At 41.9% G+C, this 19,159-nt stretch overlaps 3 protein-coding genes across 8 annotated transcripts in view; 2 read left to right on the forward strand and 1 right to left on the reverse strand.

The window, feature by feature from the left end:
• Nucleotides 1–1,800: 1,800 nt before the first annotated feature.
• LOC139934152 (fibropellin-2-like) lies at nt 1,801–15,140 on the forward strand. 2 transcript variants are annotated; one of them, XM_071928452.1, is made up of 8 exons: nt 1,802–1,921; nt 3,736–3,799; nt 4,579–4,758; nt 12,061–12,237; nt 12,619–12,795; nt 13,298–13,474; nt 13,856–14,032; nt 14,561–15,140. In XM_071928452.1, exons 1-8 carry the CDS (start codon nt 1,901–1,903, stop codon nt 14,671–14,673), a joined length of 1,086 nt encoding a protein of 361 aa, XP_071784553.1. In that variant the 5' UTR covers nt 1,802–1,900; the 3' UTR covers nt 14,674–15,140. The 2 variants fall into 2 exon arrangements, with proteins under 2 accessions (XP_071784554.1, XP_071784553.1); XM_071928453.1 differs by lacking the exon at nt 13,298–13,474 and having other exon boundaries at nt 1,801–1,921.
• LOC139934150 (uncharacterized) lies at nt 4,799–12,051 on the forward strand. Of its 2 annotated transcripts, XR_011785698.1 has the most exons (3): nt 4,799–4,985; nt 5,347–11,037; nt 11,399–12,051. XR_011785698.1 is itself a non-coding variant. In XM_071928446.1 (2 exons), exon 2 carries the CDS (start codon nt 5,484–5,486, stop codon nt 10,794–10,796), a length of 5,313 nt encoding a protein of 1,770 aa, XP_071784547.1. In that variant the 5' UTR covers nt 4,799–4,985; nt 5,347–5,483; the 3' UTR covers nt 10,797–11,392. The 2 variants fall into 2 exon arrangements, 1 of the variants encoding a protein (XP_071784547.1); XM_071928446.1 differs by lacking the exon at nt 11,399–12,051 and having other exon boundaries at nt 5,347–11,392.
• Nucleotides 15,141–15,946: 806 nt separating the features above from the next.
• The window catches only part of LOC139934151 (uncharacterized), a 112,336-nt gene continuing 109,123 nt past the window's right edge, over nt 15,947–19,159 (reverse strand). For all 4 annotated transcript variants that reach the window (XM_071928449.1, XM_071928447.1, XM_071928450.1 and 1 more), the window contains 2 exons: nt 18,555–18,933; nt 15,947–17,763 (listed from right to left, as the gene is read on the reverse strand). In XM_071928449.1, coding sequence (XP_071784550.1) covers nt 17,507–17,763; nt 18,555–18,933 — 636 coding nt within the window. In that variant the 3' untranslated portion in view covers nt 15,947–17,506. The remainder of the gene's footprint in view (nt 17,764–18,554; nt 18,934–19,159) is intronic.

The raw sequence follows: 19,159 nt of genomic DNA on the forward strand, positions 1-19,159 counted from the left end.
TATTAGAGACGATAGCGGAACGAACCTCGTATCGTAGTTCTAGGAGAAGCAGTGACGTAAATAGCCCCCACCTCTCCCGTACCGTGTTTGTGTCGGTCTAATTATTCCTCCATGGTTATAACAGAAGGAGATCTAATTGAGACGTTCATAATTCTGAAAGGTTTTGAAAGGACACAAGCAAGCCGCTTCTTCCAACTAGGTGAGACAGATACAAGAGGACACAGTTTGAAGCTGTTCAAACCAAGACTAGACAAGTCACTAAAGTGCAGATCTGACTACTTTTCGCAGAGAGTAATAACCCAATGGAAAACTCCCAAAGTATGTGATTGGAGCAAAATCAACAAATGCCTTCAAAAACGAGCTAGATAGACATTGGAAAACTATGGGGTATTTAAAGACATAGCCTACCATTTCCCATCAAATTGTAAGTGTAAGTGTAAGAAGGGTCCTTAGCCTGATGATGAAGGATTGTGGTACCACCATTTTGGTCTGGGTTTAGACTGCTCAGGCAAGCTGTAATGTGCACCTATTGTCGGCAATACCGAAGATGTTTGACTTAAGGCTTTTTGCAATTTCTCTTTGAATTCTTTTAACTTGAGCCCCTTTCAGCAAGATTGGATTCCCGCTCAAAGACAAACATTGTGGCGTTATGCAGCAGGTAAGGCCGCTGACCCCTCCACCTCATGCAATAACTGCACTTGCAAAGGTCTGACAAGTACCGTGACGTCACATGTGGCATTAACAAAGCTTCGTCCCCCATCTTTCGTGTTCGGCATGCCTGATTCACTGTTTATACCTTTTCAAGCTGTTAAAAGATACCTTATTATGTTACAGGAGAGGCTGCCATTAATTAAAATTTACTGTGACGTCACATGTTTACAAAAGACCTGCAGAGCCTGCATGCACTTGGAAGACAACATCAACGCTGACATTTTAGAGAACTGCAATTTTCTCATTTCCAGGCAGGCCTGTTTAATGATTTGTTTGTCAAGAAAGGAGCACGTACCACAAAACTCTAGAAAGGTTTCTTTGATAACACTCCAGTTTAATTATAACACTCTGGTAACTTTCTATAACATTTTACTTTATAACACTTAACTGTTATAACACTCTCTAATTTATCACAAACACTATGGGCCTAGTTGAATACGCCATGTGACCAGTAGGCCTGCCTGCCATAAAGGCCCAAGAAAGTACAAGGTATACAACCCTCTTCTTGTAAACGTTGATTACATGCATGGTTTATATCTGGCGTAGCTTTATTATAAGGGTTCTTTAAAAAAAACTGACTTGTTTAGTACATTCAACAAGTATTAACCAGTTGATCGATTTTATGCTAATCGTTCTCAGGATGAAAAAAACACCTACATTTCGTAGCTTGTTTGCATCACGGAGGTCTTTTTACAATACCATGTCAGAATTACAAGAGAAGACAGTGAGTGGTTTACCTCAATCACAGGGTTTCGTGAACCGAGTTTTACAAAAGATTGAGCGCCGAAGACGATCATTTTAGCTAGAAAACCAATTCACAATAGATAGGGCCTAATGCTGACGATCATTGCTAGCAAGGATGTAACAACCCCCTTTGGGCTGTTTTATTAGTGCTCAAATTGACAACAATATGAATAAAGCTCCCTGTCTCCATAATTTCGTCCTCGGCATTCCTGAATCATTGTTTGATACCTTTCTGAAGCTGTTAAGATACCTTTATTGTAGAACCGGAGAGCCTGCCCCAATCATGTTTGGACATTGCTATTGGTTGCTTCTTTTGTACGTTGGAATGCTTGGATGAGTTGAGTAGGCTTGGAGAGGGTGGTTGTGCCTGCCTCCAATCAATGCATAAGCTCTGAGATATTAAGACGTATGAAGGAAGGTCTCCTACGCCAGTAAGTTATCTTGAATGAACTGCGATTCAAGAAAGGTGAGTCTATTTTTCTAATGACGTTTAGACAACATAAAGAACAGTAGGGAAAAGTTTCCGCATCACGGCACCACTTTTTCATTCGATATGAAATAATATTGTATCCAATTTACCTCAATGAGATATCAATTTGTGTAAAAAATTAGTGGAAAAGTGGTGACGCCATACGGAAAGCTTTCCAGCACTAACAGTTTTTTTGGTTTTGCGTATGCATTCTTTCTGTAAAGTCTAGCAGGCTCTCGCCCGACTTATTTTTAAAATCATTTTAGCAAGAGTGTGTCAACCAAAGGATGTAATAGTTGTCTGTTCTTTTAAATTGAGAACGCACCGTTTATCGTTTCGGCTAAAATTGCGCATCTGGCCACACCCCTCCTTTGGTTTAAGTCAATTTTGGATACTTTTTGTAACACAGACCACAATGTCCACAGATTAACATTACCGTTTGAAGATAATGATATATAGAAAGCTTGCTGAAGTGCTGTAGTTTTTGAGAAATGGTGGAAATAATATAATATGGGCTCTGCTGGCCATAGTTGCATGAACATCTCATTTGCTGAGAATTGTGAAGCTTTTAGATTCACTTTTATTGGTGGTGAATAATTACTTTTTTTCTCTAACCACTTCTTCACTAAAGGGGACCTTTATAACAATATTTTATTATAACTATCAACAGTTCTTCTATGTTCTTCACCAAGTACGTTTTAATGGTCATGAAATAATTAACAAAGTAACCCTCCCTTTGGTATCACGTGAGAAGGCTTGATGAACATTCAAAATGGTTGAAAAACCATCGGGCCAAAAAAGGGGCGGTGGTCAGGAAAACTGCAAACTCGAGCTAATAAACTTAGAGCTTGTTTCGCATTTCCTGGATTTGACCATAGAGTAAGGATTTGACTAATCTTATTATCTGTAAAGTAATGCGACCATCTCCTCGGCCATCTACAGTTCCTACCAAGCTTAAAGAGCATCTCACAAGAAAACCACAGACAAGCTTTTCTCGCCCTTTGTAATCACTTAACAAAGTAGGAAATACACTTACTAAGGCGAGGAAGTATACTATACGGACAGCATTCGGGGATCGGGTGCAATAAGAAACTTGGATGGCCCATTTTATTTGGTACGCCGCTAGATTAACATAAACTTTCAAGTGGGGACTGGTCCCCATTGAAATTCCGACGTAGCACTAATTCCCATATATAAAAAGAGTGGGTGGCACAATGCACAACCACCCACACAGTTTTGTAAACACCGGCATTTTGGCGCCCTCATTTGTTTGTGCTTCAACTTGTTGGCAACTCCCCCTTTTAGTTTTGTACACACTTCCAACTGAGGACATTATCCACAGTCGACCTTTTGTCCCTTTTTGTTAAAGTATCGCCGCAAAAAGGCGCCGCCGAGAAAAGAAAGTCGCCGCCAAAAGAAGAAGAACATGCTTCAAAGTAAAGTCCCCATTAAATATAACACCTTCCCTTTTTCAAGTCCCTAAAATTGCTTGGCATACAATATCAAATTCAAGCGAAATAATATATAATGCATGGAGAATTTGGGCTCATTCCATCAAATTATAGGAGGAAAACTTGGAACTAATTGGTCATCGAATGCAAGAGAATAATGAGAGAGAAAAAAACGACTGTTGCATTACTTTGTTAGCTTTCACATGCATAATAAAATGCTTCGTGAGTGAGAAATGATCTCTTTCTCAAACTGCGTAACTTTAACAACAATAAACAAAAGTGTCGGGTGTTACTTCATTGAGCCTTCAAATCACCCCAACCTTTCTTATTGATGTTTTTTTCACCCTCCATTGTTTTCAGATAAACATGAAGACCCTTGCTATTTGTGGCATTGTAGTCGTGCTTTGTGTCATCCAGGTTACAGGTAATTACGTTTATTGTGGAAGTCTTTAATTGTTTGTGTTTTTCAGTATGCGGAAATTTAACTTTCTAATTGCAAAAAAAGGGGAACTTAACTTTGTACAGTGTCTGATCATGGAGAATTTATTCCTCCATGGTCTGATTAGCTCATAAGTTGCATGTCTGAATATGTTCAGGCACAAGCTGGGCTCCCCGAAAAGAGGTTCTTGAAAAAGGGGGCAGGGTGGATGAGGACGAAACGATGACCACAGGACTATATATGTTTGAGAGATAATGAGCTGGAAGCTATAAGAGCTCCTAGAGATTATAAACCGTTGCTTGTTGTGAAATATCTGTCCTCTTGAAGACAAGGTTTCCGGTAACACCATGTGAATAAAGTAGCATTTGTCATGAAGACGATCAGATCATACTGATTGAAACGTTGACAGGCCTGATACTTCACGGAGGCAACGAAGACGATTGACTCAATGTCCCCCTGGTAATTGCCTTGGTGCCCTTTACATGTGCAAGTACTATTTACAATTTCCTCAATGGTGCCCTTCATCAGGAAATATAATGCCCTTGCCCTTTCAAAAACGATATACATAGGCGCCTGCATTAACCACCAGTCAGTTCTTTTCAGAACCAACAAAAAATTATACCTAAAAGGGATCTGTTTTCACTGCAAACCTGTCTTAGTTATACTTCCACCATGCAAAGTTTCAAATCGAACGTCGTGTCCTGTTTTGCAAAGTGTAGGCCTACTGTAGATTTGCTAATCATAGTTTATAAACCCTCTTCCAGCTCAGCAGGACGGGGCACTGGAGCTCAGAGAGGCCGATGAATTGGAAGAGCGCTCCAGCTCTTGTAGGATGCTCATGCGAGACTCCAATAACTGTAACAATCACGGGTACTGCAAGGAAGGGCGCAATGGCTACTCATGCAGCTGCTACACAGGCTGGGGAGGACGTGACTGTGTCGATGGTAAGTGTTCCACTGAGCCAGTGACCTGTGAGATGGTGACTGTAGGTTGAAGAGCGCCCTCAAGTGACTGTAGTTGTTTATTGTTTACATGTGGTTTTTTCAGCCATGTTTGACCATGTTTTACTGTAACAGTTTTCAGCCGAAAAGTTTGTAATCAAAACAGCAGTTATCAGTGTTTTTCTTCAGAGATTATGGACACCTGGTGTTACTAGAGTCTTGCCAAAGAAGTGAGTACCTTTTCAGTTGTGACTTACGATGATATAAGCCCTTATTAGAGCAGACATAATTTACTGGTTTTCATGTTGAAATTAAAGGGACATGCAACTTGTTTACATGCAGATTGAGTACATTAACGGATAAGAAGTTTCCCAGCTTTTGCTAGTTTCAGACCAGATATGAGAAATTAGGGATTGTTTATTATTGATTGACATTACTCAGAACTAAGGAAAGATTAATATGTATCCCAAGTATCTACTGGATTATTATGAGAAACTAAGGAGTTTTAAGAACCACTTTCTTACTGACAAGTTCATTTTTTATTAAGGATCACATGTATTAAGGATTTCTTTTCTGTATGTTTATTTACAGTTCGAATTACATTAAAATACGAATGCAAGATCTCTAGTCCGTGTCACAACTAAATGCCTTACTCCTTGATGAGCCACAACATTCGAATTCTATTCTGCTAACCCGGGATCAGAAGGGAGTACTGCACCTGTATCAGAATGACCGACTCAACAGTAAAAGAGTTAAAGGTCAAAAGAAGGAATGCCAAGGCGGCACTCACAAGACAGGGAAAAGCCCTACGCTTGATGATCGAAGGCAACAGGGCAACCGATGAAGTTTCAAGTGAGCTTGAAAAGTTTGAACTGGTGTATGACAGTCTAGTTCAAAAGCATGAGGCTTATACCGAGCAGATATTGGATGACGATGAATTTACTACCGAAGAGGAGTGGTTAGAAGAATGCCAACAAATGTTCATAGCTTTACAGTGTGAGGCAAAAGATCATCTAACTCCAACACCTACAGAGAAAGAGTCAAACCCGAAGGAAGAAGCCAGTGCCAGTGCAGAGAAAACGAGTTCCAGTGATGACCAGTCCAGTTCAAGTGCCGAGCAAATATCCAGTGCAGAGCAAACCAGTACAACTTCCAGTGCCAAGCAGATAACAGAATCCGATAGCCATATCAGCAAAAATGAAGCAAGTGATCAGAAAGAAGAGCAGAAGAAAGTGAATACAGCAGTCCATGATGTCGACAAATTCTGTGGGTTTAAAATGGAAAAGCCAAAGATGCCCAAGTACACAGGGGATGTCAGAGAATACGCCATCTTTAAAGATGACTTCAAACATATGGTTGATAAGAGGTATGGTAAGAGGGATGCCATCACTCTGTTGCGTACATGCCTACAAGGAAAGCCGTTGGAGCTGATTAAGGGAATGGGGTCCGATTACGATGCAGCCTGGGAGTATCTCGACACAATATATGGTGATCCACGATTCATTACTGACACCGTCACCCAAGATATCATGAAGTTCAAGCCACTCCGAGACGGGGAAGATGCCAGATTCTGTGAGTTAGTTCATCTTGTGAGAAGGAGCTATAACACATTAAAGGAGGTGGGGCGCCGAAACGACATGGATAACAATCATATGCTAGCAGTCATTGAGCAGAAAATGAACGCTGACGACCGTAAGGTGTGGTCCAGACACTTGGAAAGGGATAAAGAAATAGCGACGCTACAAGGACTGCTAGACTGGATGTCATCGGAAATGAAATCGAGGATGAGAGCAACGGCACCAGTACGATGTGTGAGTCAAAGTCCCCGATCAAGCATCAATCACATTCAGATTCAGCAGAAAGACCCGACATCAATGCCTTTCCGTGACAAGTGCTGGGTTTGTCACACTTCCAGCCACTGGACAGACCAGTGTGACAAGTTCAAGGGAATGAGTCCAGCCAACCGATTTAAGATGGTTAAAGAGAACCATGTCTGCTTCAGCTGCCTCAAAAAGGCAGGAAAAGGCCACAACGTGTCTACCTGTTCGAGAAGACGACAATGCACAGAGATGATGAACGGACTCCAATGTAAACACTATCACCATCAATTACTGCATTTTACTCCCCAGCAAGCCACCGGTTCAGTCAGTGTTGCAGTAAGTACAACCCGAGCAGAGGTATTGCTACCAGTCCTACAAGTGCAGATCATGGGAACCCAGATTACTCAACCAGCAAATATCCTTCTTGACTCCGGGGCACAGATTACATTGATCAGAAAGTCCCTTGCCGAAAACTTGAAGCTCAAAGGAAAGGATGTAATTACTACCATCACCAAAGTGGGAGGAGAAGAAGAAGAGCTTCAAACAAAAGTCTATGAGGTCCGTCTTCGTCCGAAGTACAAAGGTCCAACTTACACTGTTACTGCCATTGGTATCCCCTGCATAAGCGACGATGTTGCTGAAGTTGACCTATCAGAAATGGCCAAACTGTTCAAACTACATCCAAGCAGTCTCCGTCGAGGTAGCGGCCCAGTAGACCTACTCATTGGCATTGATCATGCAAGCATACATGCTGGTGAAACCCATGAAGCCCAGAATCTGATTGCCCGCCAATCACCACTTGGTTGGGTGATTTTTGGAACCGGCCCTGGGAACAAGACCAAGACAAGCCGAGTTCTCCATGTAAAGTTCTCAACACCAGTAGATATGACAGATTTCTGGAAAACTGAAGCTATGGGAGTAGCCGTGAAGTCCTGCACATGTGAACCAGAAAAGCTCAGCCCAGCAGAACTAAAGGAAGCCAAAATAATAGAAGAATCCTGTACCCGAAATGGAAACCGATGGACCGTCCCTTATCCTTGGAAAAGGGATCCAAACCAGTTACCAGATAACAAGATCCAGATAGAGAAGAGGCTCTATTCAACAGAACGCCGACTTGCAAAAAACACAAGTCATGCAGAAGCCTATGATGCCCAGATGAAGGAAATGGTGGAAAAGAAGTTTGCCCGGAAGCTGTCTGAAGCTGAACTGAAGTCATACAAAGGTCCCGTACACTACATCTCTCATCATGGAGTTTTGAGGCCAGAAAGTAAAAGCACACCTCTCCGAATTGTCTTCAATTCTTCAGCAACCTACCACGGGCAATGTCTGAACGACTACTGGTACAAGGGGCCTGACCTTCTTAACAATTTATTTGGAGTCATCATGAAGTTCCGTGAAAATGAAGTGGCAGTCATTGCAGACATCTCAAAGATGTACCACCAAATTCTGATTCCAAAACGTGATCAGCATGTTCATCGTTTCTTGTGGAGAGACCTGAATACTGACCGTACACCTGATACTTACGTCAAGACAGTTCTGACGTTCGGGGATAAGCCCGCTCCAGCCATGGCTCAGATCGCCCTGAAGAAAACAGCTGAGGCTGCCGAGAAACAATTTCCAAATGCAGCACAAGTCTTAAAGGAGAACACCTACATGGACGACATATGCGATTCCGTCCACACTGTGAATGAGGCCAAGAAGCTGACAAGTGAGATAGATGAGGTGTTAGCTGAAGGGGGATTCCGAGTAAAGGGCTGGCTATCTAATGAAGCTCTGGAAGAAAACAATACCACTGACAAGGAAGAGGAGAGAATGAAGTTCCTGGACACCACAACTGATGAGAAAGTACTGGGGACAGTATGGAACCGCAAAACTGACGAATTCCACTACAAGGTCAACTTGGACTTGGACAAGAATTTGTCCACCGATGATCGAGAACTGATGCAGAGAAAGTTAACAAAGCGTCAAATTCTGAGCCAGATTGCACAAATCTTTGACCCGATTGGATTCGCTGCAGCCTTTCTCATCCGTACCAAGATTGGAATGCAACATCTATGGCAACAGGGTCTGGACTGGGACCAAGAAATACCCAAGGCAGATCATGACAGTTGGATTCAACTATTCGAAGAGATGAAAGAGTTGAATGAGATCAGTTTTGAAAGATGTCTTACTCCGTCGAATGCTGTTGGCGTGCCCTTGCTGTGTATCTTCTGCGATGCTTCAGAGGAAGCTTTCGGAGCCTGTGCCTACATCCGATGGCAGATAAATGATGGCACCTATGATGTCAGATTCATTGCAGCCAAGTCTAGAGTAGCACCCCTGAAGAGGCTCACCATCCCACGATTGGAGTTGCAAGCAGCAGTTATGGGTACAAGGCTGTACCAGGCCATCATGGAAGAAATGCGCCTACCAGTAGAGGAAGCAGTGTTTATGACTGACAGTATGATTACCCTATCTTGGATTCGAAGCCAAGCCAGAGGATTCAAAACATTTGTATCCAACCGAGTAAGCGAGATTCAGAGCCAAACAGATCCCTCACAGTGGAGACATGTTCCAGGAGAGCTGAATGTAGCAGATGACGTCTCTCGTGGAATACCTGTGAAACAATTGACCCAGCGTTGGAAAAATGGTCCAGAATTCCTGCGCTTCCCAGAAGAAAGGTGGCCAAAAGATGCAGAGAGGGTAAACCAGATGGAGGTAGATAAGGAACGACACAAGACCCAAGCTGTATTCATCACCACCGAAACTCAGGAAGCCATTGACTGCAAGAAGTATTCTAGCTGGAGAAAGCTAATCAGGGTCACATCCTACGTTCGTCGATTTGTCCAGAACATACGAGCCAAGATGCAGTCTTGTGTAAACAAGGAGTCTAAACAGGGTCCGCTCTCACCCCAAGAGCTGACAGATGCTGCCAACTACTGGATTACCAAGGCACAGAAAAATCTACACAAGCGCAGGGCCAACGGAGAGTTCAAGTCATTGAGTCCATTCACAGATGATGCAGAAATCTTAAGGGTTGGAGGCCGACTGCAGGAGTCTACGATGTCTTACACTTCAAAGCACCCAGCACTGCTTCCCAATGATCATCACATTTCAATTCTGATTGTGCGTAGTATTCACCAACAGGGCCACACTGGTGTTGCTACCACTGTTGCAAAAACAAGGCAAAGATACTGGATCCTGAAGGCACACAACCTAGCCAAGACGATCAAATACCGCTGTGTGGTTTGCAGAGAGGCAGAGCATAAACGTGAGACACAGATCATGGCTGATTTACCGAAGCAACGCCTAGCACCATACACACCACCATTCTACTTCACGTCATGCGATTACTTTGGACCCTACCAAGTGAAGATTGGACGTAACAAAACAGCCAAACACTATGGAGTGATCTTCACTTGCCTGAACACCAGAGCAGTGCACCTAGAGCTAGCGGTGGACTGTTCCACTATGGAATACATTCAAGTGCTCCGCAGATTCTTTTCTATTCGAGGCTATCCAGCTCAGATGATTAGTGATAACGGAACCCAACTGGTCGGAGCACAACGGGAACTCCAAAAGATGATTCAAGGTTGGAACATCGAAGAGCTGAAACAGTTTGGTGCAGAGAAAGGCATGGAATGGAAGTTCATCACACCAAGAGCACCACATCAAAATGGGTGTGCAGAGGCATTAGTCAAGAGCTGCAAGACTGCGCTGAAAAGGGCTGTTGGGGCTCAGGTGCTGACTCCGTTTGAGCTTTACACAGTTTTATTAGAAGTTGCGAACCTCGTAAACCAACGCCCGATTGGAAGGATCCCAAATGACCCAGATGATGGCTCCTACCTGAGTCCGAATGATATACTACTTGGAAGAGCTTCGACTGATGTTCCTCAGGGGCCATTCCAGGAGACCAAAAATCCTAGACACCGTGTGGAGTTTGTTCAGAGGATTATCGACTCTTTCTGGAAGCGCTGGAGCCGAGATGTTCTACCCTGCCTGGTACCACGCAAGAAATGGAGAGCTGAAAGGCGTAACGTACGAGTTGGTGATGTGGTAACTGTGTCAGATACCAATCCTGTCCGGGGCAAGTGGTGTGTCGGCAGGGTTCTTGAGGTCTTCCCTGGATTGGATGGCAAGGTGAGGAACGTGAAGGTGAAGACTGAGAGCGGAGAATACCAGAGGCCTATCACAAAGATAGCAGTGATCTACCCGGCAGAAGGTTATGATGATGAGGACTAGTCGCTCATCGGGGCGAGGATGTTCCACTGAGCCAGTGACCTGTGAGATGGTGACTGTAGGTTGAAGAGCGCCCTCAAGTGACTGTAGTTGTTTATTGTTTACATGTGGTTTTTTCAGCCATGTTTGACCATGTTTTACTGTAACAGTTTTCAGCCGAAAAGTTTGTAATCAAAACAGCAGTTATCAGTGTTTTTCTTCAGAGATTATGGACACCTGGTGTTACTAGAGTCTTGCCAAAGAAGTGAGTACCTTTTCAGTTGTGACTTACGATGATATAAGCCCTTATTAGAGCAGACATAATTTACTGGTTTTCATGTTGAAATTAAAGGGACATGCAACTTGTTTACATGCAGATTGAGTACATTAACGGATAAGAAGTTTCCCAGCTTTTGCTAGTTTCAGACCAGATATGAGAAATTAGGGATTGTTTATTATTGATTGACATTACTCAGAACTAAGGAAAGATTAATATGTATCCCAAGTATCTACTGGATTATTATGAGAAACTAAGGAGTTTTAAGAACCACTTTCTTACTGACAAGTTCATTTTTTATTAAGGATCACATGTATTAAGGATTTCTTTTCTGTATGTTTATTTACAGTTCGAATTACATTAAAATACGAATGCAAGATCTCTAGTCCGTGTCACAACTAAATGCCTTACTCCTTGATGAGCCAGTAAGTAACCTTATTCTCTTTAAGGGTCAGGGGTTACCCTCAGGGAAAGGACAGTTTGAAAGTTAGGGTTGAGAGTGTCGATGGTAAGTAACCTCATTTTCTTTTAGGGTCAGGGGTTACCCTCAGGGAAAGGACAGTTTGAAAGTTAGGGTTGAGAGTGTCAAAAGTCAAGGTCACAGTGGTGAGACTTACAGATTAATGGTTTATCCATGGACAGAAACTCCAGGTGGAAGAAGTGCCATCTTTGGGGAATGGAAAGGTGGGATTGTTAATGGTATGAAAGGGTAAGAGTTCAAGGTCATTGTGGTGAGTTTTAATAGATCAAGTTTTCGAACTTTAACCGCAGTAAGAAGCTACACTTTGACTTGTAACTTGTTGATGGGGTTACCTTTTTCGAATGTTGTGGTTGTTTTGTTAAAAGGTCAGAGGTCTAGGTCATGATGGTGAACCCCAGTCTACAGATTAGTTGCTAAGTTCGTCTCCGGGCATAAAGGAACTTGGCTTGGTGATGCCTTATATTCAGGGCTAAGAAGCTAGGGTTTAAACAACTTTGCTGTTATTTTCTAATTGATGAACCCTCTTGCAGCTTTAAAAGTTCAGCGTGAGCTAGAAGAGGCCGATGAATTGGAAGAGCGCTCCAGCTCTTGTAGGATGCTCATGCGAGACTCCAATAACTGTAACAATCACGGGTACTGCAAGGAAGGCCGCAATGGCTACTCATGCAGTTGCTACACAGGCTGGGGAGGACGTGACTGTGTCGATGGTAAGTAACCTTGTTCTCTTTTAGGGTCAGAGGTTATCCTCAGGAAAAGGACAGTTTGAAAGTTTGGGGTGAAAAAGTCAAAAGTCAAGGTCACAGTGGTGAGTTACAGGTTAATGGTTTATGGACAGAAACTCCAGGAGGAAGAAGTTCCATCTTTGGGGAATGGAAAGGTGGGATTGATGGTTCGGATTGATTGGTGTGTGAAATGGTCAAAGATCAAGGTCATGATGGTGAACCCAAGTCTACAGATTAATTGCCAAGTTCGACCGTCTCTGGGCATAAAGGAACTTGACTTGCTGATGCCTTTTATTCAGGGCTAAGGAAGGGTTGAATCAACCTTCCTGTTATTTTCTAATTGGTTATTTATGAACCCTCTTGCAGCTTTAAAAGTCCAGCGTGAGCTAGAAGAGGCCGATGAATTGGAAGAGCGTTCCAGCTCTTGTAGGATGCTCATGCGAGACTCCAATAACTGTAACAATCACGGGTACTGCAAGGAAGGCCGCAATGGCTACTCATGCAGCTGCTACGCAGGCTGGGGAGGACGTGACTGTGTGGATGGTAAGTAACCTTATTCTCTTTCAGGGTCATGGGTTACCCTCAGGTAAAGGACAGTTTGAAAGTTAGGGTTGAGAGTGTCAAAAGTCAAGGTCACAGTGGTGAGACTTACAGATTAATGGTTTATGGACAGAAACTCCAGGCGGAAGAAGTGCCATCTTTGGGGAATGGAAAGGTGGGATTGTTAATGGTATGAAAGGGTAAGAGTTCAAGGTCATTGTGGTGAGTTATAGATCAAATTTTCGAACTTTAACTGCAATAAAAGCTACACTTTGACTTGTAACTTGTTGACGGGGTTACCTTTTTCGAATGTTGTGGTTGTTTTGTTAAAAGGTCAGAGGTCTAGGTCATGATGGTGAACCCCAGTCTACAGATTAGTTGCTAAGTTTGTCTCCGGGCATAAAGGAACTTGGCTTGGTGATGCCTTATATTCAGGACTAAGAAGCTAGGGTTTAAACAGCTTTGCTATTGTTTTCTAATTGGTTATTTACGAACCCTCTTGCAGCTTTCAAAGTCCAGCGTGAGCTAGAAGAGGCCGATGAATTGGAAGAGCGTTCCAGCTCTTGTAGGATGCTCATGCGAGACTCCAATAACTGTAACAATCACGGGTACTGCAAGGAAGGGCGCAATGGCTACTCATGCAGCTGCTACACAGGCTGGGGAGGACGTGACTGTGTCGATGGTAAGTAACCTTATTCTCTTTAAGGGTCAGGGGTTACCCTCAGGGAAAGGACAGTTTGAAAGTTTGGGGTTAAAAGTCAAAAGTCAAGGTCACAGTGGTGAGTTACAAATTAATGGTTTCTGGACAGAAACTCCAGGCGGAACAAGAGCAATCTTTGGGGGATGGAAAGGTTGGATTGATGGTTCGGATTGATTTGTGTGTGAAATGGTCAAAGATCAAGGTCATGATGGTGAACCCAAGTCTATGGATAATTGCTAAGTAATTCGACAGCTCCGGGCATAAAGGAACTTGACTCGGTGATGCCTTTTATTCAGGGCTAAGGAAGGGTTTAAATAACTTTGCTGTTATTTTCTAATTGGTTATTTATTAATCCTCTTGCAGCTTTAAAAGTCCAGCGTGAGCTAGAAGAGGCCGATGAATTGGAAGAGCGTTCCAGCTCTTGTAGGATGCTCATGCGAGACTCCAATAACTGTAACAATCACGGGTACTGCAAGGAAGGCCGCAATGGCTACTCATGCAGCTGCTACACAGGCTGGGGAGGACGTGACTGTGTCGATGGTAAGTAACCTTATTTTCTTTAAGGGTCAGGGGTTACCCTCAGGGAAAGGACAGTTTGAAAGTTTAGGGGAGAAAAAGTAATGGTCACAGTGGTGACTTACAGGTCAATGGTTTCTGGACTGAAACTCAAGTTAGAATAGCCATCTTTGAGGGAAAGATAGATGGGAGTGTTTGGGTGTGAAAGGTCAGAAATCAAGGTCACATTGGTGAGTAATAGATCATGTTTCAAGACTATTTTCTAAGTTTGACTTGTAACTAAGGTTGGGTTACCCTTTGGAATGGTAGGTAGTGGTTGTTTTAGGTTGAAAAGGTCAGAGGTCTAGGTCACCTTGGTGAATTCAAGTTAACAGATTAAGTCAAGGTTACAATGTTCGGGTGTCTAGGAACATAACTTTAAAAAGGGGCCATCTGTTTTGGAAATGTGTGATCTTTATGGAACCTTTTATGCCGACTCTGAGCCAAATCCTCACAGCGAGTTCCCAATCAATATTTACTGACATTTTGTTTGAAACTTCTGCCCTTTTACAGACGTGAAAACTAGGTCTGCTGCCGAAGGCGAACGAGAGGTAGATGCTGATGACAAAGAGCCGCTGTCAAAGAGAGCTAAAGTGTTGGAGTTGCTACGAAGACTTCTTGAATAAGTTAACGATTGTACTTCCAAGAAAAAATCTTTCATTGTTTTATCTGAACTCCTACTTCAGTGATAGTGACTAATATTGCGGGCTTAGCTCACTGGAAAAAATCAGGACATCCAAGTAAAACAAAACTCTCTTTTAAGCATTGTAGGCCCTACTAGCCAATGGCGGACATTTGAGTCGATATAGCAGGCGTCCCACTAACTGGTGTTGTTTGCCATTTAGCATCGAATTCAACTTTGGTTATCAAGATAAGTTTGGAAAGAAAACCTACTTTGAAAATTGGGGAAAGAATGATATCTTCACCAGGGCTGCTTTGGCTTACCTGTTTTTTCCCCTATTTTTTAAAGCTATATTTTGTATCAAGTATTTTATTTTTGTTTAAAACCAAATGTTTATGTTTGTAATGCTCGATGAACATGTTATAAAGAAATATCAGACCCATGACTACAAATAAAAATATAGAAATACAATATTGGTGTGATTGTTATAATTTATGTTTGGGCGATAATGTAATGTTCTACCAAATAGGCATATAGGTGGTTTATGATAGCCACGCCACTGTTCAGAAAAAGACGAAGTTTATGAAGTTTGGTGCGCAGTTGAAAATATCAACAGTTTTGCGAACTTTTTTTGAAGTAATTGGTAACAAGTTTATCAACAACCAAGTTAAGAAGCAATCTTTTCAGATTACAGTTGTCTATTTTAGTTGCACCATGGTTTCAGTAAAAACCTTAGGATAGCTCATTGATGATTCATTGAACGCAAACCCTGAAAAAAGCCCTCTATTGACCAATTATTTCATCATTTTACATAACGCTGAGAAATAGTGACGAGGCTGATTTCTAATTTGAAGACTTGCTTCCAATAAACTTGTTGAAGCCATCGCTTCCAAACAAACCTGTTTCTTATATTTAGTGATTGAAGTTTTATTGTAAATAACGGGGAAAAGTAATATCCAACAATCCAGTTGGGGGAGGTGACACCCATATCGAACACCAAATGAGAATGCCATTATATCATACGCACATGTTGAGAGAAGATAAAGACAAACCAAAAACTGGGCTTTTGTTTTTATAAGTCTCTCTTGTTGGCCTGTATGGCACATCTGCACAGCAAAATTGAGTCAAGGTGAGGTGTTTAAACAGGCAGCGGAAATATTACCAACAACTTCTTCACCGTTTAAAGTGGAGAAAACAAAAGTAATACATGTATATTGTTGAAAGAAATACACAATAGCATTGTTTTATTTGAAATAAATAACTTTTATCATTTACCATCGGTTCTGCACATGTCACCTATGTACAATGTATAAAGGTTGCAGTGTAATGGACGGGTTCAAGGTATAAAAATACAAATTAGCTCATCAGTATCTAAAAGTAATTATTAATAACTCATGAAATTACCACCACCAGCTGCTGTCATAAATGTACAAGTGACAAATTGTTTAAAGAATTGTTTAAAAAAAGACATCGAGTGAAAAAAATTACCGGCGTTAAAAAATACTCTTTGTGACATCACTTGAAATGACCATACTAGTATTTTGTTGCCTTCGGGAAGTCCAGGCTCTGTGGCTCTTTTGTAAAACTAGTGATCCCACAGGTTACAATTTTTTGTTACCTTACTGGAAAACCAGAAAACAATAAAATCTAAACTAAAAAAAAAACAAACAAATAAATAAACCAAACCATGTACAATATTGGGGCTGTTTTTGGTTAACAAACTACCAAAGTTTTTACCTGTTTACCCATTATTCACTCAAATATATGCGCAAAATCAAACTCAATGATATCTGCTTTTTGTAATGATATAAGATACATGGTTTCAGAGATGTGCAACTTTTTAAAAGTTACTAAATGGTTCATTAGGAATTCATTAGGAAAAAATATCTTGCAATGAATTTATTAGAAAAATAAATTGCTGGTAAATTATACAAAAGCACCAAATACAAATATTGACATTTTTACAAATCAAATAATAGCTGAGATGAAAGAAAACGGTTTGCATATTATATTAAATAATAAATCACGCAGGCATGATAACTTTTTTTTAACTGTGCTGTTTTAACAATTTTAATGTTTGCTGTTGATTATGAATTTGAATTCATAAATTCCTCAGACAATTTCGCTATTCCTATTGGTGGAGAGCGCGTCACGTGGGGGTGTTTAAACCGTTGTTTATAACCGGTTGTGAACGGAGACTCCGCGCTAGTCTTGATGCAAGATATTTCTTGTTATGGGCGATGCAGGCGCTGTTGGTGAGTTGGCTGCGCTGTGTGTGAAAGGGCACCAATGCATTTTCTTCGTGATAAAAATGTTCCTGGAAAATCTATAAAAAAAATTGGAGCATTTCAAGGGCACCAAGGCAATGACCAGGGCTCTATTTCATAGCTCTGCTTACCGCCGAATTCTGCGCTTAGACCATGATTCCCCGCTTACGTGCAAGCTTTGAATTTCTGCGCTAGCCTTGTAAGTGCAGAATGCCTAGTAACGTGAAGTATGCATGCGCAGAAGCCGTGAAATATGTTTGCCGTAAGCACAGAATTCCCTGCTTCCATAAGCACCGATTCCGTGCTTACGGTAAGCAGAGCCATGACATTGGGCCCAGGGGGAATGGGATGGAGGCATTCGACGCTGATGCCTTTGTGAAGTATCAGGCCTGCGTCACGGCTTCCCAGCAGTATCCGTAGCTACAATCGGCTTCCACATGAATGCCTGGCCCTGTGCAAACTCTCCTCCCCAACCATGTGAACAGCCGACTTGTAGCCTTCTAAGGGCACCAAGGCAATGACCAGGGGCATGGAGGCAATCAGCTTCGTTGCCTTCGTATCAGGCCTGCATTACAGCTTCCCAGCAGTATCCGTAGCAACAATCGGCTTCCACATAAATTCCTGGCCCTGCGCAAAGTCTCCTCCCCCCACCATGTGAACAGCCGGCTTGTAGTCTTCTAAGGCAGTTAGACTTAGTGGCTGCCAGTCCTTCCTAGCTGTCTGGGCTTTACGCTCCGAGCGTTGCCGTCCGTCACTCCTTGGTTGAGATGTTAGGGAGGATGAGACTGTAGGGGCTGTACTTGAACGAGTCTTCCGCAGACTTAGAGCTGGAAGTTGAGAAAGAATAACAAATATTGGATTGATGTTCTGGATGGTAGTAATATGAATGATGATTTATTTTCTCAAAGTTGCACGGATACCATTTGTTAACAATACACCCTCCCCATAAACAAACAAATAATAATAAAACAAATATTTAAATAAATAAATAAATCAATCAAGCAATCAATGAAGATTTTAACATTTAAATTATGCTGTTTACAAGCTTTTAATTTGTTACTTATATCGAAATAGTCATGGGTACATACATTTAATAAATATTTCTTTTCGTAAAAACCGAGAATCCAATACTTATTAAAATCAAACTTAATACAATTATTGGAATGTTACAGCACTGCTCTTTCAAACCTTCAACAATTTTAAACCAATATACACATATTTATACACCAAGAAGATGGCCTTAGCTTTAGAAAGCAGAAGCATTGACAAACACAAACATTAATCCATCTACATGTATACAAGAGAGAGGGAAAAGGTAGGTATTAAAAAAAGAGCGGGGAAAAAGAAGCCAAAGGAGAACTTCTCGGACACTACGTGGCAGCAGACTAACCAGGTAAAAACCATTGTTCTTAGTAATGTGGGCACACTCGGAACATTGTAAACAATGGAAAGTCAACTGGTAAGTCTGTCTCCTGCCACTTAGCGTTTCAATGTCTCCCATAACAAATGGTGCCAAATTGGCAAAGTATTTTGGAAGTGAATACTGATAGATCCAGTAAACCATGATACCACCATTTGATGAAGTATTAGAGATAGGTTAACACGGCAAATCATTTACCTTGTTTAGTCTCCGGCTCATCATCTCCAAGAGATGCCCTTGTCATCACCTCCTTCCCAGGTATGAACCTCCCAGTAGCATCCCGCTTCTGCTCATACCTCTTGCGGAACTGTCCTGGGACAGTGGCCGCCTCCTCTGTAAGAAACGACAGAGGTTTGGCTTTCTCTTTGGCAGCCTTGGGTTGATCATCTTTAGGGATGTCAGGAAGTGAATCCCAGCTCATGGAGTCGTCATCGTCATTAGCGTCGTTGTCACCGTCTCGTTGAGGTCTGCTGGGGGTAGCTGGAAGGGTCTCTAAAGGAGGAAGCTGCTGGGGCCAGGGGGAGGGAACCTCTCGAAGCCACTTTTTGTAAGTAGGTTCGTCTTCATCAGAGTCATCCTATTCAGAAAGGTATAATCAGTTATTTAGTTGAGTTTCTAATTTTTTAATAATTAACGGTAAGGAGGTCTTAAAAACTGTCTGAATATACAACAAATTCATGCAGATTATTATTTAAAAAACAAAACAATGTAAAGGACCAGCGCACATGAAAAAGAGGCATTGAAAACTCTTGATAAAAGCTGAAGGAAAGGCTGTGTAATGAAAACAAAATCTTATAACATGT

Source organism: Asterias amurensis, chromosome 2, assembly GCF_032118995.1.
Source record: "Asterias amurensis chromosome 2, ASM3211899v1".
Taxonomy (NCBI): Eukaryota; Metazoa; Echinodermata; class Asteroidea; order Forcipulatida; family Asteriidae; genus Asterias; species Asterias amurensis.